Source organism: Molossus molossus, unplaced genomic scaffold (genome assembly GCF_014108415.1).
Source record: "Molossus molossus isolate mMolMol1 unplaced genomic scaffold, mMolMol1.p scaffold_m16_p_17, whole genome shotgun sequence".
NCBI lineage: Eukaryota > Metazoa > Chordata > Mammalia > Chiroptera > Molossidae > Molossus > Molossus molossus.
In genome coordinates this window covers 67,584,234-67,609,178 of record NW_023425352.1, presented here as the reverse complement: position 1 = coordinate 67,609,178, position 24,945 = coordinate 67,584,234, and the positions used below count along the sequence as shown (strand labels likewise).

The 24,945-nt window shown below is 40.3% G+C and overlaps 1 protein-coding gene and 1 non-coding gene across 2 annotated transcripts in view; both read left to right on the top strand.

Moving 5' to 3' along the window:
- ZFAND4 (zinc finger AN1-type containing 4) overlaps positions 1-24,945 on the top strand; it is a 98,322-nt gene that overhangs the window by 15,472 nt on the left and 57,905 nt on the right. The window contains exons 2-4 of the mRNA XM_036265423.1: positions 13,745-13,820; positions 15,115-15,182; positions 19,834-20,020. Of these exons, the coding sequence (XP_036121316.1) occupies positions 13,745-13,820; positions 15,115-15,182; positions 19,834-20,020 (331 nt within the window). The remainder of the gene's footprint in view (positions 1-13,744; positions 13,821-15,114; positions 15,183-19,833; positions 20,021-24,945) is intronic.
- LOC118632844 lies at positions 2,336-2,476 on the top strand. Its single transcript, XR_004960096.1, has one exon. It is a non-coding gene; the product is annotated as a U4 spliceosomal RNA (small nuclear RNA).

The window sequence follows — 24,945 nt, the reverse complement described above, 5'->3', positions numbered from 1 at the left end:
TTGGTCATGATGAATAATTTTTTTGATGTATTGCTGGATTTGATTTGCTAATATTTTGTTAAGGATTTTGACAGGTGTGCATCAGGGATATTGGCCTGTAGTTTTCTTTCTTTGTAGTGTCTTTATCCGGTTTTGGAATTAGTTTTATTTTGGCCTCATAAAATGAGTTTGGAAGTCTTCCATATTCTTGGAATTTGTTTGGAATAGTTTGAGGAGAATGGTATTAGATCTTCTTTGAAAGTTCAGTAAAACTCCCTTATGAATTTGTCCTGGCCTGGGCTTTTGTTTGCTGGGAGTTTCTTAATTACATCTTCAATTTACTTCGTTGTTATTGGTCTGTTCAAGTTTTCTATCTCTTCCTGATTCAGTTTTGGGAGACTGTGTTTCAAGAAATTTGTCCATTTCACCTAGATTGTCCAATTTGTTGACGTATAATTGTTCATAGTATGTTTTGATGATTCTTTGTATTTCTGTGGTATCAGTTTTTACCTCTCCTCTTTTATTTCTGATTTTGTTTATTTGGGTCCTTTCTTTTTGTTTCTTGGTGAGTCTGGCTAACAGTCCATGAATCTTGTTTATCTTTTCAAAGAACCAGCTTTTTGATTCATTGATCTTTTGAATTGTTTTTTTTTCATCTCTGTGTCGTTTATTTCTGCTCTGACTTTTACTATTTCTTTCCTCCTACTAGCTCTGGGTTTTTCTTTTTGTTTATTTTCTGGTTATTTAAGTTGTAGGGTTAGAAAGTCAATTAAGAATTTTTCTTGTGTCTTGAAGTAGGCCTGTAGTGCTATGAACTGCCCTTTCAGGACTGCTTTTGCTGCGTGTCATAGATTTTGTGTTGTTGTGTATTAATTTTCATTGGTTTCCAGGAAGTTTTTAATTTCTTCCTTTATTTTTTTAGTAACCCATTCATTGTTTAATAACATGCTATTTAGCATCCAAGTGTTTGAATGGTTTTGTGGTAATGGAGTTGTAGTTTTATGCCATTGTGATCTGAGAAGATGCTTGGTATGATTTCAATCTTCTTGAATTTGTAGAGACTTTCTTTGTGTCCTAACGTGATATCTGTCTTTGAGAGTGTCTCGTCTGCACTTGAGAAGAATGTATATTCTGCAGCTTTGGGGTGAAATGTTTTATAAATATCAATTAAGTCCAACTGATCTAGTTCGTCTTTTAAGGACTCTATGTCCTTGTTAATTTTTTGTCTAGAAGATCCATCCAGTGGTGTCAGTGGGGTGTTAATGTCACTCACTATGATTATATTGCTATTGATCTCTCCCTTGAAGTTCTTCAGAAGTTTTTTTTAATATATTTTGGTGCCCCTGTATATGCTGTTTATATGTTTACCAGGGTTATATCCTCTTGTTGGATTGATTGTTTTAATATTATGTAGTGAACATCTTTGTCTCTTATTATGGCCCTCGTTTTGAAGTCTATCTTGTCAGATAAGAGTACTGCTACACCAGCTTTGTTTTCATTTCCATTTGTCTGGAAAAATTTTTTCCATTTCTTCACTTTCATCCTGTGTGAGTTTTTTGTTGTGAGGTGGGTCTCTTGTAGACAGCATATATATGGCTCCTGCTTTTTATCCAGTTAGCTACATTATTTCTTTTTATTGGAGCATTTAAGCCATTTACATTTAAGGTTATTATTATTATTATTATTTTTTATCCTCATCCGAGGATATTTTTCCATTTTTTGTACAGATAGAATGGGAGGGAGAGAGAGGAAGGGAGAGAGAGTGAGAAACATTGACGTGAAGGGACACATCGAGTGGCTGCCACCCGCGTGACCAACCAGGGCCAGGGACAAACTGCAACCGAAGTATGTGCCCTTAGCAGGAACCGAACCCGGGTCTCTCTGGACCTCAGGCCGACGCTCTAACCGCTGAGCCAAACTGGCCAGGGCTTAAGGTTATTACTGATAGATAGTTATTAGTTTCCATTGTAATTTTATGCCTGTGTTCCTCTCTCTCTCTCTCTCTCTCTCTCTCTCTCTCTCTCTCTCTCTCTCTCTCTTTCTCTCTCTCTCTCTCTTTCTTCTTCTTCTTCTTCCAACAGTCCCTTCAGCATTTCTTATAGTGTTGGTTTGCTGGTGGTAAATTCCTTTAGCTTTTTTTTTTTTTTTAAATCTGTGGAACTCTTTATTTTTCCTTCAATTTTGAATGATATCCTTGCTGGATAGAGTAGTCTTGCTTTGCATTGCTTTGTACACTTCATGCCACTCCCTTCTGGCCTGCAGCATTTCTATTGAGAAATCAACTGACAGTCTAACGGGAGCTCCCTTGTAGGTAACTTTCAGTCTCTCTCTTGCTTCTTTTAAGATTCTTTCTTTGAGCTTTGCACAGTGGCAGTATCGTAGCCAATGAGGTTTATCCGAGGTACGATTATTGCTAATTGAAAACTTTTCCCAATACCCCTCCATGACGACTTGAAATATAGTTGGCATTGACAATTTTTGACAATCTCTACGGAGACTGAATTAAAAAAAGAAAACGATTCTTTGTCTTTAATGTTTGCCATTTTTATTATGAAGTGTAGCTGTGAGTCTTTGGGGGTTCATCTTGCTTGGTAATCTCTGTTTCCTGGACTTGTGTGAATTTTTCCTTCCAGTTTAGGGAAATTTTCTGTTATTATTTCTTCAAACAGGTTCTGTATTCCTTTCTCTGATTCTTCTCCTTCTGGTACCACTATAATGGGAATGTTGTTACATTTTGTTTTGTCCGACAGCTCCCTTACACTCTTCTCCTGCTTTTTAATTTTTTTTCCCTTTTGCTGCTCTATTTGGGTGTTTTTTTCTACTCTATCTTCTAAGTCGCTGATTTGGTCTTCAGCTTCTTCTAATCTACTGTTGAACCCTACTAAGGTATTTTTCATTACAGCTATGTAATTTTGATTTCCTCTTGATTTTTATGCATAGCTTCTACCTCTTTTTTCAAGCTAAAGTAGTTTCCAGTGAGCTCTTCATAATTCTTATTAAGTTGCTTGTAATTCTCACCAAATTTTTTGAGCACCCTTATAATCATTGCTTTGAATTCTTTATGTGACAAGTTGCTTTCTTCCATTTCCTGTAGTTCCTTTTCTGGTGATTCCTCTTTTTCTTTCCTTTGGGTGTTGTTTCTTTGTCTCCCCATTTTAGCCATCTGGTAGGTCTAGACCTGGTGAAGGATCCTGGGGTGTGTAGGCAGCTTACTGTATATAAAATAAGGCTGCGGTGCCTCCCAGACTGTTCTGTTGTGTGTTGCCTCTTGCCTGCTGTGGGTCCTGGAGGATTGACTACTGGGGACTAGTATTGGTGTGCCCTGGTAGGTGCTGCTGCTGGATCATGTGGGCCCTTCTGAAGCTGTGTTCCCCACTGGTTGCTGGTGCCACCTGCAGCTGTATTGCTCAGGCCCTGCTGGAGCCGCAGTCCCTGCCAGCACTGTGGGCAGCTGGGTTGCCCAGGCTGCTCTGGAGCCCCAGCTCCCTGCAGGTCCCATTGGCAGCTGGTTCACACAGGTTCCACTGGGGCCCTGGCTTCCCGCCAGTCTTGTGGGCAGCTGGGACACACAGACCCCTCTGGGGCCCCAGCTCCCAGCTGGTCCCATGGGCAGCTGGGTCGCACGGCCCTGCTGGAGCCCTGGTTCCCACTGATCCCTTGGGGAGCTGGATTGTACAGGCCTCTCTTGGGCCCTGGCTCCCCACAGATCTTACGGGAAGCTGGGTTGCAAAGGCCTTTCTGGAGCCCCAGTTCCTCACCAATCTTGTAGACAGCTGGGTCACACTGGTCCCTCTGGAGCCCCGGCTCCCCGCAGATATTGTGGGCAGCTGGGTTGCACAGGGCCCTCTGGAGCCCCAGCTCCTCACAGATCTTATGGGCTTATGGGCAGTCAGGTTGCACAGACCTCTCTGGAGCCCCAGCTTCCTGTAGATCCTATGGGGAACTGAATTGAACAGGCCCCTCTGGAGCCCCGGTTCCCCACCGATCTTGTGGGCAGCTGGGTTGCATTGGTCCCTCTGGAGCCTGGCTCTCCACTGCTCTTGTGGGCAACTGGGTAGCACAGGCCCTGATGGAGCCCCAGGTCTCGCTGCTGGTGGCTGGGGAGTGATGCTGTCCAGTGGGGCTCAGCTGCTGCTCAGCCTCTGTTAAAGCTTTTGGGGATGGGTCTCAGCTGCTGATCTGTGCTTCTGTTGCCTGGAGATGGATATCTGCTCCCGAACCTCTGTTGCTTGGGGTATATCTTGACTCTGATTGGGCTGCTACTGTGGGGGATGGTGCTGGGCTCCCGGCTGTCTGCGGCTTCTGCAGCAGGCACCTTGACAGCTCCTCTACTGTGCACTGATCTGTGTTGACACGGGGGGCCCACTGGTCCAATGGTGCCACGTGCACTGGTGGGCTCAGGTTGCTGGGCCCTAGTTACTTTTACTGCCTCCTCCCAGGGAGGACCTGGGATCTTCCAAAATGGCGAGACCTCCCCACAGCACAGGGAGAAATGCCCTGAAGAGCTGCTTACTGCGATAGCTGGCTGCTCCCCGTCCACAGCACAGGAACCTTCTGCACATTTCTGTACTGCACGAGTTTGGTCGTCCACATTCACGTTTACTCACACTCTTTCTCACACTCGCTCACTCGCTCACTCTCTCACGCACTCACCCTCCCTCCAGTCCAGCCTGCCCTCATCTTTTTTTTTTTTAGAAAACCCAAAATAGACTTTAAAATAAAGGCTGTAAGAAGAGACAAAGAACAGCATTTTGTAATGATAAAGGGATCAATTATATAACTCCTTAAAAGTCAGAAGGGGGCAAAAGAAATAATACCACATATTAAGAAGTAAAGCAGTAACAATAACAAAAAGCAGAGGAATGATTTACACCAAATTTGGAATGGTGATTACCCCTGGGTAGAGGAAAGAGGATGCAGCTGGGGGAAGCTTGAAAGAGTGTTTTTCTTCATGTCCTTGCCAACATTTGGTATGATCAGTCTTTTAAATCGTAGTCATTCTAATAGGCATGTCGTGATATCTCATTAAGGTTTTATTTTATAGTGATATCTCATTGTGTTTTTTTTTTTTTTTTGTACATGCCCTGAGCGGGAACCGAACCCGGGACACTCTGGTCCACAGGCCAACACTCCAACCTCTGAGTCAAACCAGCCAGGGCTCTTACTGTGGTTTTAATACCTCTAATGACTAATGATATTGAACATCTACATGAGCTTATTTGCCAACCATATATATTCTTCTTTTTCTTTGTTAAGGGCGTATTCAACTCTTTTACCCATTTTAAAAAAAATCAAATTGTTTGTTTTCTTGGTGTTGAGTTTTGAGAATTTTTTTTATATATTCTGAATATAGGTCTTAAATTAGATAAAGGTTTTGCTGAGATTATCTCTCAAGCTGTGGCTTATCTTTTTATTCTCTTAACAGTGTGTTTTGAAGAGTAGTAAATTTAATTTTGCTGAACTCCAATTTATCAAAATTATTTTATGGATATAGATGTTATATCTAAGAAATTTTTGTCCAATCTGAGTTCACAAAATTTTTCTTCTATCTTTACGTTTAAAGGTTGAGTTACATTAATTGGTTTTTAAAATATTAAGCCAGAGTTCTTGGAATTAATCTTTATTGATCATGCTTTATTTTTAATATGTTGTTGAATTCTTTTTGCTAAAAATGTGTAGAATATATCTGTGTATGTTCATGAAGGATATTGGTTTTATCTTATGTCTTTGTCTGGTTTAGATATTAAGGTAATAAATACTGTTCTCATGGAATGAATTGGGATTATTTCTTCTGCAATTTTTTTGGAAGACAATAGAATTGGTATTATATCCTCACCTATGAAGCCATATCTTTAGTAAATACAGGGCTATTCAGGTTATCTTTTCTTCTTGAATGAGTTTGGGTATCTTCTGTCTTTCAACGATTTTGTTCATCAGTTGTTGAATTTTATAGGCGTAGAGTTTATAATATTTCCTTATTATCCTTTCACTATCAGTAGAATCTGTAGTGATGTCACTCATTCATAATATTGGCAATTTGCATATTCTTTTAAAAAAATCAATCCTCAATTTTAATGACTTCTTAAAGATTTTGCTTTCACTGATTTGTTTTATCTCATTGATTTCTGTTTTGATTTTTATTAATTATGTTTCTGCTTACTTTGGGTTTAATTTTCTCTTTTTCTCATTTCTTAAAGGGGACTTTATATGAAACATTTTATTTTATGAAATACTTTTATTTAGATTTTTTAAAATCTTTATTGTTGAATATATTACAGATGTTCCTCATTTTTCTCCCTCCTCCCCACTCACGCCCCCGCTCCTGCCTTTTTCCACACTGTTGTCTGTGTCCACTGGTTATGCATATATGCATATAAGTTCTTTGGTTTATTTCTTCCCAACCCCCTTCCCTTTGAGGTTTGTCAATCTAGCAACCCATTTGTACTTCTTAATCCCTTTACCTTTTTCACCCATTCCCCCATCCCTCCTCCCATCTGGCAACCAACAAAATGTTCTCTGTATCTATAAGAATGTTTCTGTTCTGCCTGTTCATTTTGTTTGTAGATTCCATTGTTGATAGCTATGTGTTCATTGCCATTTTCTTTGTTCATATATGTACTTTATCTTTTTCTTCAAGAAGACCCTTCAACATTTCATATAATAATGGTTAGGTGGTGATGAACTCCTTTAGCTTTTTCTTGTCTGGGAAACTCTTTCTATGGCCATTGATTCTAAATGACAGCTTTGCAGGACACAGTTGCAGAACCTACTTGGTTGTAGGTTCTTGCTTTTCATCACTCTAAATATTTCTTGCCACTCCCTTCGGGCCTGCAAAGTTTCTTTTGAGAAATCAGCTGACAGTCTAATGGGAACTCCCTTGTAGGTAACTAACTGCTTTTCTCTTGCTGCTTTTAAGATTCTCTCTTTGTCTTGAACCTTTTGCATTTTGATGATGATGTGTCTTGGTGTGGGCCTCTTGGGGTTCATCTTGTTTGGGACTCTCTGTGCTTCCTGGATGTGTATGTCTGTTTCCTTCACCAAGTTAGGGAAGTTTTCTGCCGTTATTTTTTCAAATAGGTTTTTGATTTCTTGTTCTCTCTCTCCTCCTTCTGGCACCCCCAAGATGCGAATGTTGGCACGCTTGAAGTTGTCCCAGAGGCTCCTTACACTATCCTCATTTTTTTGGATTCTTTTCTCTTGTTGCTGTTCTGATTGGGTGTTTTTTGCTTCCTTATATTCCAAATCGATGGTTTGCTTCTTGGCTTTACCTACTCTACTCTTGAATCTGTGTAAATTATTCTTTATTTCAGTTAGTGCCTCCTTCATTTCTGACTGGTCCTTTTTTATGTTCTTGAGGCCCTCACTAAGTTCACTGAGGTTCCCACTAAGTGCATTGAGCATCCTTATAAGCAGTATTTTGAACTCAGCATGTGTTAGGTTGCTTATCTCCATTTGGCTTAGTTCTTTTCCTGGGGTTTTGTTCTGTTCTTTCATTTGGGACCTGTTTCTTTGTCTCCTTATTTTGGCTGCCTCCCTGTGTTTGTGTCTATGTGTTACTTAACGAGTGGTGTGGGGCTAGCTGAGACCAGATGCTGCTTGTTTGAAAGAATTTAGGAAAACCTGAAGCAGGATCTGAGACAGGCCAATCCTATGGTTAAGCAACTGGCAACAGCTTGGGTGGGCCTGAAAGTTGGGTGGGCCTGAAAGTTGGGTGGGGCGGGGTGGGGCCTCAGGGAATCACAGGAGCGGGGTAAACAGTGTGAGCCAGGTTGCTAGAGTCCCAGATATGGCTTCTGTCTGCCGCCCCAGGGAAGGGCTCACCAAAGGAACAAAGGCCTCTGACAGCACATTTGTCCCGGAGAAAGCCCCCTCTCCAGCCCTCGCTCCAGTGCCAAACAGCTCAGTTCTTCCCTGTATGTCTCTGGTGCCCCTTGAGCTGCCTTCCCTCCAAGCTTAGAGGGAGAGAGTCCGATAAGTCCGTGCGCGGGCCCTTTAAGAGGAGCTGCCTGGTGCTCCAGCCGCCTCAGCCTCCCTGAGCCTCAGTTCCTGCTGGTTTTACAGCCAGAAGTTATGGGGACTCTCTTCCTGGCACTGGAACCCTGAGTGGGGCACCTTGTGTGGTATGGGGACCCCTCAGTCCTCAGGAAGGACCTTCCCAGCCTAGGTGTCCTTCTGATTTTTATCCACCACACGTAGGTGTAGGACCAGCCCGTCCACACCTCCGCCCCTCCTACCAGTCTCCATGTCGCTGCTGCTTTAATTCCTTAGCTGTAGGACTTCCATTCAGCTCGGTGTTAGGTAGTTCTGAATGATGGTTGTTCTGTAGTTTAGTTGTAACTTTGATGTGGTTGTGGGAGGATGCGATACCGCGTTTACCTACCTGCCATCTTGACCGGAAGTCCAAATATAGCATTTTCTTTATCCATTTATGTCAATAACCATTTTGGTTGCTTCTATCTCTGGACTTCTATGGATAATGCTCCAGTGAACATGGGTGTGCAAGTATCTCTTCCAGATCCTGATTTCTTTTGATATATAACCAGAAGTAGAATATCTTGATTATATGATAATTTAAATTTTAATGTCTGAAGAGCCTTGATGCCTGTTTTCCATTGTAGGTACATACTTTTATATTCCCACCAACACTGCACAAGGGTTTGAATTTCTTCACATCCTTGCCAACATTTGTGACTTTCTGAGGTGTTTTTTTTTCTTGCTATTTGGACATCCTAATGGGTGTGATATTTTATAGTAGTTTTGATTTGCGTTTCCTTGATGATTAATACTGTTGACTATCTCTTCATAGGCTTATTGGCCATCTGTATATCTTCTTTAGAGAAATGTCTATTCAAGTTCTTTGCCCGTTTTAACATCAGATTTTTTGTTGTTGTTGAGTCCAGTGTAATTTGTTTGCTTTATAAGTTAGTGTGTGTGCACGTACGTGTGTGTGTGTGTGTGTCACTGTTGAGGATTTTTATGTTTATCACTGAAATCAAATAGTTCTGGGTGAATTTTCCTAGGTACCTAGTAGATCCTTTCAAAGTGTAAATTCAAGTCTTTTGGTCTTTTTCTATTTCTGGAAGTTTTTCAGGATTATAGTTTTAAATATTAGTTTTGTTTCACTGCTTTGTTTTTCTTTTCCAGGAACTTTGATAGTGTGAATATTATTCCTTCTTGGCCTATCTTTTTTAGTCAGCTTTTTTTTTTTCATTTCTCCCTTTTTTTTTTTTTTGGACGTTTTCTGTTCTTGATTTTTAAAAATAAATTTACGTTTAAAAAAATTGATTTGAGAGAGAGAAAGAAACACAGCACCTCAGTGTGAGAAACATGGATCATTCCCTCCTGCATGCGCCTGACCAGGGATTGAACCCACAACCTGGTTATGTGTCCTGACCAGGAATCGAATCTGCAGACTTTTGGTGTATAGGACCGACCATGCACTAACCAACTGAGCCACATCAACCAGGGCTATATACTTTTTTTTTTTTTTTTTTAATGTTTTTATTGATTTTGGAGAGAGAGGAAGGGACATGAAGTGAGAGAAACATTGATAGGTTGCCTCCTGCATGATTGAGCTGGAAACCTGGGCATGCATGCGCCCTGACCCGGAATTGAACATGTAACGTCTCTGCACAAGACCACGCTCAACCGACTGAGCCACACCGGCCAGGGCAGCCAGGGCTCTGTTCTTACTTTTTGAATTTCGGATTCAAAACACTTTTCTTAAATATCTTCAAATGCTTGAGTAAGTTTGGGGTGTGGCCTTATAGTTTTCTTCTTCTCCATGCTTATTTTTCTGGGTAAAATTTACCTTGGTTGATAGGTGTGGAATTTTGTTTGCTAGTGGTTACTATGAACTCTAGGAGGGTTTGTTAACTATTGTTGATATTTGTGGTGTAGGGGTGTTTTTGCAGATTCTGTGTAACGGTGCTCTCTTCCTGTTGGCATAGCAATGTGCAGATATTTTAGTTGATGTTTTATGTTTTGTGGTGATGTGGGGGAGTTTAGGATTCTCCTTTGTCTTTTAGGACTCTTGAATTTTTACCCCTTATTCCTTTCCCCTCTGATTACTAGATTACTAAAAGATGCTCTTCCACTTTTGTTTTTTGCCTCCCCGCACCGCACCCCAAACTCCTTCAAATTGCTTGGGTTTAAAGTCCCTTCCTGTAGTTAGTGCTCTAATCTACCTGAGTCCCTTTGTAGACTTTTCAGACTTAGAATGGCCTCCTTCTTTGTGATTTTGTTCTTGCTGTTGTTAGTTCTCACCCCTGGATATTTTTCCACTGCCTTTTTTGAGGGGGGTTCATGCTCACTTTTCCTTTTTTTTTTTTTTTTACAGTATTTTGTTTTATTTTTATTTTTTTATTCTCACCCGAGGATATCTTTTCATTTTTTGTTCAGATAGAGCGGGGGGGGGGGGGGGGAGTGGCTGCCACCCACATGACCCAACCAGGGCCGGGGACAAACTGCAACCGAGGTACATGCCCTTAGCGGGAACCGAACCTGGGACTCTCTGGTCCGCAGTTCAATGCTCTAACCGCTGAGCCAAACCGGCCAGAGCTTCCTTTTTTTTTTTTTAGAGAGAGTTGAAGGGAGAGGTGCGCGGGCTGGGGGGGGGGGGGGGAGAAATGCCAGTGTGAGAGAGACACATTGATTGGTTGCCTCCCACACAACCCTGACCAGGCTAGGGATTAAACCTGCAACCAGGTACACCCCCTTGACCAGAATCGAACCTGAGACCCTTCTATCTGCAGAGAGATACTCCAGTCCCTACGCCAAACCAGCTAGGGCTCCATTGATTTTTTTTTTTTTTTTTTTTTAATAGAGTGGAAGAGAGGGAGGGAAGGGGAGAGAGAGAGAAAGATTGGTGACTCTCAGCCAGGCTGGGGATGGAACCTGCAACCCAGGTCTGTGCCCTTGACAGGGAATCAAACCTGTAACCCTTAAGTGTGAGGCTGACACTCTAACTGCTGAGCCAGACTGGCTAGGGTATTTGTGATGGTTTTATGTTGAACCTATATAACATCACTTGCTTCCCTCCATCTTCTCTAAAATTTTTCTCAGTGAGCCCTGCAAGGTCAGGAGCATGAGACTCCAGCACTGGGAATGGGTGATTGTCCCTTTTTATTCCTAGTGATTTTGAAGTTAAGTTATGAGGGCTAAGGAAATGGTTTCTTTGTGTCATTTCCCTTCTTTTTGTTCTGTACTGTTTTGGGAGGAAATACTGGGAGTTGGGAACTATGTTTCAGCATTGTCTTTAATTAACCGTAAGTCCTACTGATTCTGGTTTATTTTCTAAATGCAGATATGAACATATTCTCAACACAAATGTATCTATGTGAAAACTATAAAAATGAGAAAGCAAACATGCTTGAATTGTTATTAGGATTAGATGAGGTCATTAGGATGGGACCCTCTTGATGGAATTAAATGGTTGAACATCGACCCATGCACTAAGAGGTCGCTGGTTCAATTCCCAGTCAGGACATATGCCTAGTTTGTGGGCCTGATCTCCAGTGGGTGGCATGCAGGAGGTGGCCAGTCGATGTTCTCTCTCATCGATGTTTCTCTCTCTCTCCTTCTCTCTCTAAAATCAATAAAGAAAAAAAAATTTTTTTAAAAAAAGAGAGAGAAGAGAAGACACCAGAAAGCTGCCCTTCTCTCTGTGCACACTCAGAAAGAAGTGTGTGAGCACACAGGAAAATGTTAGATGCACACAAACCAAGAGAAGGGGCCTCAGAATGAAACCGACTTTGCTAGAACCTTGACCTTGGACTTTGCAGCCTCTAGAACTATGGAATCTATTCTTAACATTTGGGGTATATTTCCTTTAAACAAATTTTTTTTTTTGGTGTTTAACAAGTGGATGGCACTTTAATATATATTTGTCATAATTTATTTACCCAGTCTTCTTTAAGAGATATTTTCACCTATCCATTTATTCACTATTATAAACAAAGCTGTGATGAGTAAAATACTAGTGTGAAAATATTTGCAAATAGCACTTACTGTTAATTCTAGTTAACTTATAGTGTCATAAGCAAAAGTAATTGGAGAAGGTGATATGTGACATGCTTGAAAAAGATTTTTATCAGTATCAATGTCCATGAAATGTTCTGTGTGTGGATAATGCTCACTCTCTGGTTAGGACAGTGCAGATGTCCTTGTGCATTCAAATGTGCAGCCGGAAGGGGAACTTAATTATGCTGCAGGGTGGGATCTGCCTTAATATCCCTTTAACATCACAGAAATGTAAAGAAACTGTCCTGCAGGCTATAATTTTTAGCATTGAAAATTGTTTATAATATAGTTCCCCCTCCCCAAGATTGAATTGTTCTGTAATTAGTGTTCAGGTTCTCCAAAAAAAGCATATTAATATACAATTGTAACTATAATCATATACAAACACTGAGGTGGAAGGAATTTTCTAATATATTAATGTTTTTTACCAGAAATTATGTTTTCTGTTGTTCTTTTTCAAAATTATTGACCTTTTCATTCACAAGAGATGTGAAAGATGCCATCTTAACCACTAAATAAATTCACACACAACATCATCCTTCCATGTGGGCATGTTACTCTGGGAACAGATTTTTAGAATACATACCCCTAAGGATAGTAAACTTAATGTTCCATATTTTTTATTTAGCTATAATTGACATATTTTTTCAGGTGTAGTACAAGTGATTTAATATTTGTATGTATTGCAAAGTGATCTCCACAATAAGTCTAGTTAACATCCACCAGAATAGTTACAAAAGTTTTTATTTTTTAATTTTTGAAAAATTTATTTGTTGAGTTTTAGAGAGAGAGAAGGTGGGTGGGGAGAAGCATCAATTTGTTATTCCCTTTACTTATGCGTTCATTGGATGGTTTTTGTATGTGCCCTTACTAGGGATCAAACCTGCAACCCAGGCATATCAGGATGGCGCTCTAGCAAAGAAAGCTACCTGGCCAGGGCAAACGTTTTGTTTTCCTGTGATGAAAACTTGTAAGATTTCTCTTAGCAACTTTTAGATATACAACACAATATTATTAATTATAGTCACCATGTTGTATATTACATCCCTATAACGTATTTTATAGCCGGGAGCTTGTAATTTTTTTTTTTTTATCCTCACCCGAGGACATTTTTCCATTTTTTGTAGGACATTTTTCCATTTTTTGTTCAGGTAGAGTTGGGGGGGGGAGAGAGGAACAGAGAGAGAGAGAGAAACATCGATGTGAAAGGAACACATCGAGTGGCTGCCACCCGCACAACCGACCAGGGCCGGGGACAAACTGCAACCGAGGTACGCGCCCTTAGCGGGAACCAAACCCGGGTCTCTCAGGACCGCAGGCCGACGCTCCAACCGCTGAGCCAAACCGGCCAGGGCGGGAGTTTGTAATTTTAACCGCCTTTACCCATTTCACCCATCCCCATGCATATTTTTAACCGTGAATATAACTGAATGAGAATTGTACTTTACAGTATTTAGAACTGTCTTCTAGGCCTTAAATGTCATAGCCCTTTGATTCAAGATCAGAGAGTTACTGAAACATACTGTTTTTTCTAAAGTGATTAGATTGGACTACATCTGCATTTAGCCATGCCTTAATACCTGTGATTCTGTAAATTTTAGCTAAGCACTCAGCATTCAATATAGAAGTATGTTTAATTTCTCCTCCTTCTTAATTATTCTTTTCCTTTCATATATAGCTTTGTGTCATACTTTTTAGAAGATTCTATTGAATTTTTAACCATTTTTTATAACCTTTCCCTGAGGTATTCCCATCTGTCAACAACACTTAATTTGGAATAACATGGAACTCGAAGATGATTATTGCTTGAATGATTACAAGTGAGTGTAATTGCATAGTAGCTGTTTTATAGATGCTCAGTATTACGACTTCATATACTATTGTCTTTCTTCTTAATCCTTGGATCACGTCTATTCTTCTGAATAGTACTGTTTCCTAGATTTCAGTGTAAATCCTGAACTAAATAAACTGACGAACAAAATAGAAAGAGGCATGGGTACATGGAACAGACTGGCAGCTGTTAGAGGAGAAGGGGAGGGGGACTGGATGAAAGAAGGTGAAGGGATTAGCCCCAAACATATATACGTCACACATAGACACAGGCAACAGTGTGGTGATAGAGGGAAATGGGGGTGGGAGGTAGGTGGAGGTGGGCAAAGGGGGAGAAAGTGGGGATGGAAAGAGACTTTGCTTGGAGCGATGGCTACACGACGCAGTTTGCAGATGATGTATTATTGAGTTATACACTTGAAACCTATATAGTTTTGGGAACCAGCGTCATCCCTATAAATTCTATAAATTCACTTAAAAAAAAAAATGTGTTGGCTCAGTACTCCATATTGCCTGATCCTTGTCCTTTGAATCTTTGTTTTACCTTTTCCTTATTCACCCTAAGCTATTTGTCTCCTTCCTTTTTAGATCTTTCTCTTCTGATCTTGTGTTCTTCGCTTCTTTATTTGAATATTGACCCCATTCCCACCTGGCTTGGTTGCTTTTCTTCCATTTTGCAGTATTGGGTGAGAGAGCATTGTTCTTCACCAAGTCTTTCATTTTTCATTAAGCCCTTCTTCTGTTTCTAAGTGACACTGTGTGCACCAGTGATTGCAGATACACTAACTGACATTTTATCTTTTTTTCTCCCTTCTCTCACATAAATCTTTACTCTTAAGAAAAGAGTGAAAAGGTCAGAGACAATATGGAATAGGTGGAAGAATATTGGGAGACCTTGTAGATTTGCTGTTTTTCTGTTTACTATTTTATTAAATATATCTGCTATTTTCTAACACTTTGGGTCTTGAACAAGCTTCTTTTCTTCTTAGGGCCTCTTTTTCCTTCCATGTAAAACGAAGAGCTTAAACCACGTGATCACAGAGGTCCTTTCCAGTACTTTTATTCTGAGATTTCATGTCATATTTAAGGATTATGAAAATTTCACTTTTTCATTTTTATATAAGTGAATAAGTTACCATTTTACATTTATGCACATTGCTATACCTATTTTTATATTTTGGAGGACAGGCACTATGACTGCTAAAGCAGCACATAATTATGTATATACTTAACAGTGAATGCATTTTGATGATTGTGGTTTATTTTTGTGTTAACTATCCACAGCATTTCAGAAGGCTGTACCTTGAAGCTGGTATTGGCTATGCGTGGTGGACCTATAAATACTAGAAGAGGTAGGCATATGTTAAAAATTATGTATATTACAGCAATTTGACAAAACAATCTTTAAGCCAGTTGGTGTTTTTATGTTTTGCAGTAAGGTTCTCTTTCTGCTATTAGGTTTCAGAAGGACCACATTTGTTTTTCTAGGCATTGTTCTTTAAAGCCCAAATAAACAGAGGCAGGAACTCATATTCCAGAAAGTCTAATGATTTGTGTCAGTCCAGGGAGATTTTAAAATAAACCCCATCAGCCTGGCCAGTGTGGCTCAGTGGTTGAGTGTCTACCCATGCACCAAGAGGTTGCTGGTTCTATTTCTAGTCAGGGCATATGCCCAGGTTATGGGCCCAATCCCCAGCGGGAGGCATGAAGGAGGCGGCTAATTCATGTTCTCCTCGATGTTTCTATCTCTCTCTCCCTCTCCCTTTCTCTCTCTAAAAAATCTATAAAGGAAACAAAATTTTTTAAATAAATAAAATAAAATAAACCTCATCAACATAGGGAAGGGAAATGGGATGGCATAGTACAAATATGTTGTTATATTGTGTTTAGGTTCATTCCAGTCTTGTTGCTTTTTTTTAATCTACTGGTTCTTTAATTCCTGGTATAATGATTTTTATAGAAACTCCCAAGGTATCTGTTAGCCTGCTCTGTGATGTATTTGGGTTTCATGAATATTGTCATGGTCCTGTTGAATCCTTGTTCAGAATGTGGGCAGTCTCTGGGAGTTGACTGACTCACTCACTCACTCACTCACTCACTCACTCACTCACTCATTCAGTAAATACATTTTGAGCATCTACTAGATGTTCAGTGCAATGTTTTTATAAGAGAAAACGTCCCTACTTCATGAAAGTGCCCACAATAAATGTGTAAAGAATTGATGTCATTTCAAGCAGTTGTAAATACTGTGAAGGAAATAGGGTATTGTGATAGAGTCTGAGGACGATTATGGAAGGGCCTTGGGAGAAGGTAATGTGAGCAGAGACTGAATTATTGAGAAAGTTGGGAGTGTTAACATTGGTCCCGGATTCAGGTATGACACGTGAATCCCCACCAGGCTTTCATATTGTTTGAACCTCTTTGACCAGAAGACGGAGGTTAGATAGTGACCGCACTGCTGGCTTGTTTCTTCCACAAGTCAAATTTTATCTTCATGCTTCAAATTTTAGTTAGAGAATTAAGTCATTACCACCTTTGTCCTAACTACATTAGAGGATTTTGTGAGATGTTATTTTGGCTGTTAACTATTTTGGATAGGTAAGAAAAGATGCAAATAATGTTAGAGTTCATTAATTAGCATTCCTAATAACAGTGCTGTCTATTAATTAGACTTATGAAATTGTCCTATGTGATATAAGTTCATGTCTGTAGTATCGATTTGAGGGTAGTTCAAGAACCCTAAGTGTTTCCTGAGTCATTTTTGTAAGTAGAATTATATAGTATTTAATGACGTGAACTCCATTGTATTGTATTTTAGAAAGCTGGTTATTTGTATATATGATTTCTTTTAAACCAGTGTTTTAACTAGAACACCTACTTTTCTTACTAGGACTAATATTGTTTTATATTTATGAGGAGTGTTAGTGCTACAGATTCTGAGTTAAAAAATATATGTATTTTTAAAACTTAAAAAAATTAAAATCAAAGGCATCACTACCCTTTGATAGTTGAAACTTGGTAATACTTTTATCCCTGTAACTTTCTGTGTCTTATTTTTATTAATTGATTGATTTATTTATTTTTTATCTTCACCCGAGGACATTTTGCATTTATCTTCAGATAGAGTGGGAGGGAGAGAGGGAAGAAGAGAGAGAGAAACATCTCTGTGAGAGAGACACATTGAGTGTTTGCCATCACACGACCCCAACCGGGGCAGGGACAAACTGCAACCGAGGTGCATGCCCTTAGCGGGAACCAAACCGGGGAATCTTCCGTCTGCAGGCTAATGCTCTAACCATTGAGAAAAACCTGCCAGGGCCTGTGTCTTATTATTATTTTTTTTGGTACGTACCCCTAGCGGGAACCAAACAAGGGACTCTCTGGTCCGCAGGCCGATGCTCCAACCGCTGAGCCAAACCGGCCAGGGCCTGTGTCTTATTTTTAAATAGAAAACTCAGCACTTAGAAATGGACTGTTTTTTAAATATTTTAAATTAAGGTTTTGTTTTGTTTTATTTTTTCAATTTTTATTAATTTATTATTTATTTTTGTTACAGATGTTTCTCCTTTTTACCCCCTAGACACCCTCCTCCCCTTCCTGCCCCCTCACCCCCCCTAGCATTGTTGTCTATGTCCATTGGTTATGCATATATGCATATAAGTTATTTGGTTTATCTCATCCATTCCCCCAACCCCGTCCTCTGAGGTTTGTCAGTCTGAACCATACTCCTTTCTATGTCTGTTTTGTTCATCAGCTTTTAAATTAAGTTTTTAATAATTTTGCCTTTATTGAATCAATATTTTTAAAATTAAAAGTTTGATGTTGTCTACCTTGCATCATTTAAAACTATGTGAACCCAGATCTAAAACTTCTCTGTATGGCATTTGAGAAACCATATATTTTTTAGCTATTTAGTCTTACTTGAAACTTATGGTTTAGAAAGTACCTTTATCATCTGAGTTCCAGTAATATTTAGCTTTTAAAATAGTTTTTGAGTTAACCATTTTCAAAGCAGCATATAAAATATGTTCCTTTCTAAAACTAAATTTAATCTTAAACTATGTGTACATTGTTTTATATCTAATGAAATCTAAATTATTTTTCTGTTATGAAAATGTGTGCATACATACACGTATGTGTATACACACATTCAATCCCTTGTCTCCCTAAGAAAGGCACATTATGCTAATTTAAATAAGGCTTTCATGTGGCATTAATAATGGCGGTAGCATAATTTTTTATTTCTCATTAATGTAATGTGGAAAATATAGCATTAACTTAAAACTGGTAAGAACTTGTTTTAAAAATGTCTTTTAAGTGTCTGTGGACCAAAGGGTCTCGGATTCGATTCCAATCAAGGGCATGTGCCTAGGTTGCAGGTTCCTTCCCCGGCTCTGGTCATGTGGGAGGCGTCCAATCAATGTGTCTCTCTTGCATCCCCCCCCCCCCCTTCTCACAGTCATTGGAAAAATATCCTCAGGTGAGGATTAACAACAACAAAAATTCTTTTAATATATATGCGTTTTGTGCCTATGAAAGTCAGTCAGATCTTCCAAACATTTTTATAAAATAAGCTAAATTCTATTATATTTCTCTAAAGTTTCTGTGTTTTAGTAGTGGTGGTATTGAATTTAGGATATGGGGACATCTTTAATGTTTTACCTTGTTATTGTCAGAGTTTAATATTCTTATTGCTGTAACTTTTTAAAAGAGTAGTACAGCACTGTGCTTCTGTTAATAAATGAGCACCTGAATGAGAGTCACGGAGTTTGAGAAGAAATTAGTTATGCAGTTTAGGAAAGAGTAAATATTTCTTAATCTTGTCATGAGAATGTCTTTGGGAACTAACTTTTTTATTTTTCTGTAACCATTACTTAGACACCCAAGTGTAGGGTTCGGGGGCTTTTAGAACATTTACCCTATGAGCCAGCAATCTCTTTAGACCCATTCCCGCCACAGGAGCGGAATCTGGCGGCTGTGGACAAGAGCGGGTTGTAATGATGGGTGCAGTGTTGTTCAAACCCGAGGACATCCTCGGGCTTCTAGAGCCCTCCGGAGGGAGGGCTTTGCCCAAGTCCTTGTGCTCTGACTGGACATGTGGATGTACACTAGGACATTTGGGCTCCTGGGAAGGTGTTTTTTTTTTTTTTTTTTTTTTTTTATCCTCACCCGAGGACATTTTTCCATTTTTTGTTCAGGTAGAGTGGGAGGGAGAGAGAGAGAGAGAGAGAGAAACATCGATGTGAAAGGACACATCGAGTGGCTGCCACCTGCACGACTGACCAGAGCCGGGGACAAACTGCAACCAAGGTACATGCCCTTAGCGGGAACCGAACCCGGGTCTCTCAGGACCGCAGGCTGGCGCTCTAACTGCTGAGCCAAACTGGCCAGGGCTGGGAAGGTGTTTTTAACAAACAACATTCTGACCACTACACACATTATGGTTTTAGTACATAAGTGGCCTCCTTGTTTCTGAATTATTGTTTACTTTTAATTACCTAACTGCACATTAAGACAACTCTAGGAATAGGCCTCTATATAAAACCAGAAAGAAGAGGGATTCAGTTGCTTCTTAATTCTAATGTCTCCTAATTATGTGTGTGTTTATTTTTTAATCTAAAGTAAGTGGGATTTATATTGCTTTTAATTATTGATTGTTGGAAGAAATATTGGAAAATATAGGAAGCAGAGGTGTCAAGTGAAAACAATTGAAGATAATTATGTCATAGAGGCAACAAATATACAGACGCTAGTGGTATAGGAAAAGTTCGTGTATCTTTGTACATAACAACACAGTAGTGCATTTCATGTAGTTCAAATTAATACAACATAGGGAGTACTGTATTAATTATAAAAGACCAGAAACTTTTTGAAGAATATCATGTATATATTGTATGTGCAGGATTGTTGTTCAAATTCATCACGTTATGTCCTGTCACTGTACCAAGATGCATAAAATTTGATATTAATTGAAAGCTTATTTATCAATTTTTCCATTTGTAGTTCCTATGGAAGACCCACTTAGGGAGATGGCTGAGTACATGGATTCCAGTCGAGATGAGGTCTGGGAGAAGACCTCCTACAACAAGCACGTTACATTTTTGGTATACCGAGAAGGAGAGCAATTGAATTTCTTCCGGGTAGTAGATAGGGGAGATGGCACTTTAACACCATTATCTGAATCTTTAAGGTAAATAGGTTTTCATTTGCATGTCTCACTTAGAAAAGGAGAATATCATACAATATATTCCCTAAACCTTTATGTTTACCTTGTTTTGTCAAAATAATCTTATTATATTCACAGGACTGACTAAATGTCATGCATTCTCCTCTATTGCTCTGGCCCCAGGTATGTGATTCTGAAATCACCCTTCATATGATTAATACTTAGAGAGTAATTTTTAAAATGGAAATTTCTTTATGGAATAAGATTTTTCATACAAAATATTTATTTCTGTAACATTATGAAACTTTAAGATGCCTAGTAGATTATAGTCTGGTTATAATAGCATTGAACCTAAAGTTGCTATCTTTTTTCAAATTATAACTCTGCTGCTTAAAGGTACATACATCTTCTCTAGTCTTCTTTTTCTACTCTATAAAAGAGAGGTGAATTGTTATATTACTTATAAAATTAGAAGGATACAACCTAAAGGTATTTAACTAGGCAAAACAACAATTACAGAACTGGACAAGGTAACCTATAAGTTTTTGTGCACTCTGTCTTACTGTGGTTCCTTTAAAAAAAAAAATGTTACTGATTTTAGAAAGAAGGGAAAGGGAGGGAGAGATAAAAATATCAATGAGAGAGATACAACTATTGGCTGCCTCCTGCACACTCCCTACTGGGGGATCAAGCCCACAACCCGGGTATGTTCCCTGACTGGGAATCAAACCAGCAAAATCCTGGTGCACAGGATGACGTCTAACCAACTGAGCCACACCAGCCAGGCTTACAATGATTCTTTATTGCCTTTCACTTAAGTCAGTAAATATTAACTGAATTTTTGTAGCCAGTCTACGCTAGGCACTGGGTTATAAAGAATAGTGTTCCTCCCTCATGGAACATGCAATCTTGCTATAAATAGTATCTGTAATATACTGTTGGAAATTGTTATAAAAAGATACCAACAGCCCTGGCCGGTTTGGCTCAGCGGTTAGGGCGCCGGCCTGCGGTCCAGAGAGACCTGGGTTCGGTTCCTGCTAAGGGCATGTGCCTCCGTTGCAGTTTGTCCCCGGCCCTGGTTGGGTCGTGCGGGTGGTAGCCAATCGATGTGTCCCTTTAACATCGATGTTTCTCTCTCTCTCTCTCTCTCTCTCTCTCTCTCTCTCTCTCTCTCTCTCTCTCCCTCTTTCTCCCTCCTACTCTATCTTAATAAAAAAGTGGGAAAATGTCCTCGGGTGAGGATAAAAAACAAACAAACAAACAAAAAAAAGATACCAACATCTCTGGAAAACCAGAGGAAAGGGCCTTCATTTTGCCTGAAAGGTGGGGAGTTAGGGACAATCTCTGAGAAGACACAACTGTAAAGGAGGAGTAGGAGTTTGCCAGACAGATGGTGAAAGGAACAGTATTACAGGTAATTAAATTTAATCCAAAATATAAAAAGCTAGTGGTAAACCATTCATAGAAAAGATAACTTCTAGTCTGGAGAACAGTTTCTGTGGGTCTGGAGTCTAGGCACAGTTCAGCTGGGTTCTCTGCTCAGGGTCCTACAGCTGCAATCATGGTTTTGGCAAAGGTGCACTCTTACCTGGGGCTTGATTAGGGAAGAGAGTCTGCTTTCAGGTTCTTTCACACTGATGTCATAATTCATTTCCTGGGAGTTATGTGATTCAGGGTTGTGGTTTTTGTGTGTGTTTTTTAATCCTCACTTGAGAATATTTTTACATTAATCTTCAGATAGAGCTGGAGGGAGAGAAGGAGGAAGAGAAAGAGAGAGAGAGAGAGAGAGGGAGGGAGAGAGAGAGAGAGAGAAACATCAATGTAAGAGAGACACATCAATTGGTTGCCACCTGCACAACCCCAACCGGGGCTGGGGACAAACCACAACCAAGGCACGTGCCCTTGGCCGAAATTGATCTCGGGACTGTTTGGTTTGTGCGCAATGTTCTTACCGCTAAGCCATATTGACCAGGGCAAGGGTCATGGTTTTTAGCTGGCTATTGGCTTGAGGCTGCTCACAGTTCCCTTTTGATGAACTCATAGTCAGTGGATTTGGGGCCTAAATTACATCTGCAAAATTCTTTTACTTTTGATCTATTCTGTTGGCTAGACGTAAATCATAGGTCACACCCACACTGAAGGGAAGGAGAGTATACAGGGTGTGAGCATCAGGGATCAGGAATCATGGGGTTTCCTTTAGGATTCTGGCCACCACAGAGTGTTGTGTGGAACAAAAAATAGACTCCTTCTTTGTGGCAACAGAGAGCAGACTGTAACAAATGGGTGCACCAAGACTTCTGGTCAGGATGGCAGATAGGTAAACGTGGTATCGCGTCCTCCCACAACCACATCAAAGTTACAACTAAACTACAGAACAACCATCATTCAAAACCACCTGAAATCAAGCTGAATGGAAATCCTACACCTACGGAATTAAAGAAGCAGCCCCATCGAGACTGGTAGGAGGGCGGAGATGCAACTGGCTGGTCCCACACCCACGTGTGGCGGATAAAAATCATGAGGACACCTTGGCTGGGAAGGTACTCCCTGAGGACTGAGGGGTCCCTGTCCCACACCAAGCACCCTGCTCAGGGTTCCATTGCCAGGCAGAGAAGTCCCCATAACTTCTGGCTGGAAAAACCAGCGGGAACTAAGGCTCAGGGAGGCTGAGGCGGCTGGAGCACCAGGCATCTCCTCTTAAAGGGCCCATGCACAGACTTACCCGCACTCTCTCCCTCTAAGCTTGGAGGGGAGGCAGCTTGAGGGGCACCCGAGACATACTGGGAAGAACTGAGCTGTTTGGCATTGGAGCGAGGGCTGGAGAGGCGGCTTTCTCTGGGACACACTGCTGTCAGAGGTCCTTTGTTCCTTTGGTGAGCCCTTCCCTGGGGCGGCAGACAGAAGCCATATCTGGGACTCTAGCAACCTGGCTCACACTGTTTACCCCGCTCCTGTGATTCCCTGAGGTCCCACCCCACCCAACTTTCAGGCCCACCCAAGCTGTTGCCAGTTGCTTTACCATAGGATTGGCCTGTCTCAGATCCTGCTTCAGGTTTTCCTAAATTCTTTCAAACAAGCAGCATCTGGTCTCAGATAGTCCCATACCACTCGTTAAGTAACACATAGACACAAACACAGGGAGGCAGCCAAAATAAGGAGACAAAGAAACAGGTCCCAAATGAAAGAACAGAACAAAACCCCAGGAAAAGAACTAAGCCAAATGGAGATAAGCAACCTAACACATGCTGATTTCAAAATACTGCTTATAAGGATGCTCAATGCACTTAGTGGGAACCTCAGTGAACTTAGTGAGGGCCTCAAGAACATAAAAAAGGACCAGTCAGAAATGAAGGAGGCACTAACTGAAATAAAGAATAATTTACACAGATTCAAGAGTAGAGTAGGTAAAGCCAAGAAGCAAACCATCGATTTGGAATATAAGGAAGCAAAAAACACCCAATCAGAACAGCAAAAAGAGAAAAGAATCCAAAAAAATGAGGATAGTGTAAGGAGCCTCTGGGACAACTTCAAGCGTGCCAACATTCGCATCTTGGGGGTGCCAGAAGGAGGAGAGAGAGAACAAGAAATCAAAAACCTATTTGAAAAAATAACGGCAGAAAACTTCCCTAACTTGGTGAAGGAAACAGACATACACATCCAGGAAGCACAGAGAGTCCCAAACAAGATGAACCCCAAGAGGCCCACACCAAGACACATCATCATCAAAATGCAAAAGGTTCAAGACAAAGAGAGAATCTTAAAAGCAGCAAGAGAAAAGCAGTTAGTTACCTACAAGGGAGTTCCCATTAGACTGTCAGCTGATTTCTCAAAAGAAACTTTGCAGGCCCGAAGGGAGTGGCAAGAAATATTTAGAGTGATGAAAAGCAAGAACCTACAACCAAGTAGGTTCTGCAACTGTGTCCTGCAAAGCTGTCATTTAGAATCGATGGCCATAGAAAGAGTTTCCCAGACAAGAAAAAGCTAAAGGAGTTCATCACCACCTAACCATTATTATATGAAATGTTGAAGGGTCTTCTTGAAGAAAAAGATAAAGTACGTATATGAACAAAGAAAATGGCAATGAACACATAGCTATCAACAATGGAATCTACAAACAAAATGAACAGGCAGAACAGAAACATTCTTATAGATACAGAGAACATTTTGTTGGTTGCCAGATGGGAGGAGGGATGGGGGAATGGGTGAAAAAGGTAAAGGGATTAAGAAGTACAAATGGGTTGCTAGACTGACAAACCTCAAAGGGAAGGGGGTTGGGAAGAAATAAACCAAAGAACTTATATGCATATATGCATAACCAGTGGACACAGACAACAGTGTGGGAAAAGGCAGGAGGGGGTGGGAGTGAGGAAGAGGGGTCAATGGGGGTAAAATGAGGAACATTTGTAATACATTCAACAATAAAGATTTAAAAAAAAAAAAATGGATGCACCAAGGGATCGCCAGTTCGATTCCCGATCAGGGCACATTCCCAGGTTGTGGGCCAAATTCCCAGTTGGGTGGCATGCAGGAGGTGGCCAATTGATGTTCTCTCTCATTGATGTTTCTGTCTCTTTCTCCCTCCTTCTTCCTCTCTCTGAAATCAATAAAGATTTTGCCCTGGCCAATTTGGCTCAGCAGTTAGAGCATCAGCCTACGGTCTGGAGAGACCCAGGTTCAGTTCCCTTTAAGGGCACATACTTCAGTGGCAGTTTGTCCCCGGCCCTGGTTGGGTTGTGTGGGTGACAACCACTCAATGTGTCCCTTTCACGTTGATGTTTCTCTCTCTCTCCCCCTCCCACTCTATCTGAACAAAATATTGAAAAATGTCCTCGGGTGAGGATGAAAAAAAAAGTCAATAAAAATTTTAAATCATTAAATATATATATATATATATTTTTTTTTTCCTTAAATTTACATTGACAAGATGAATTTGTTGTTTTATCATTAGC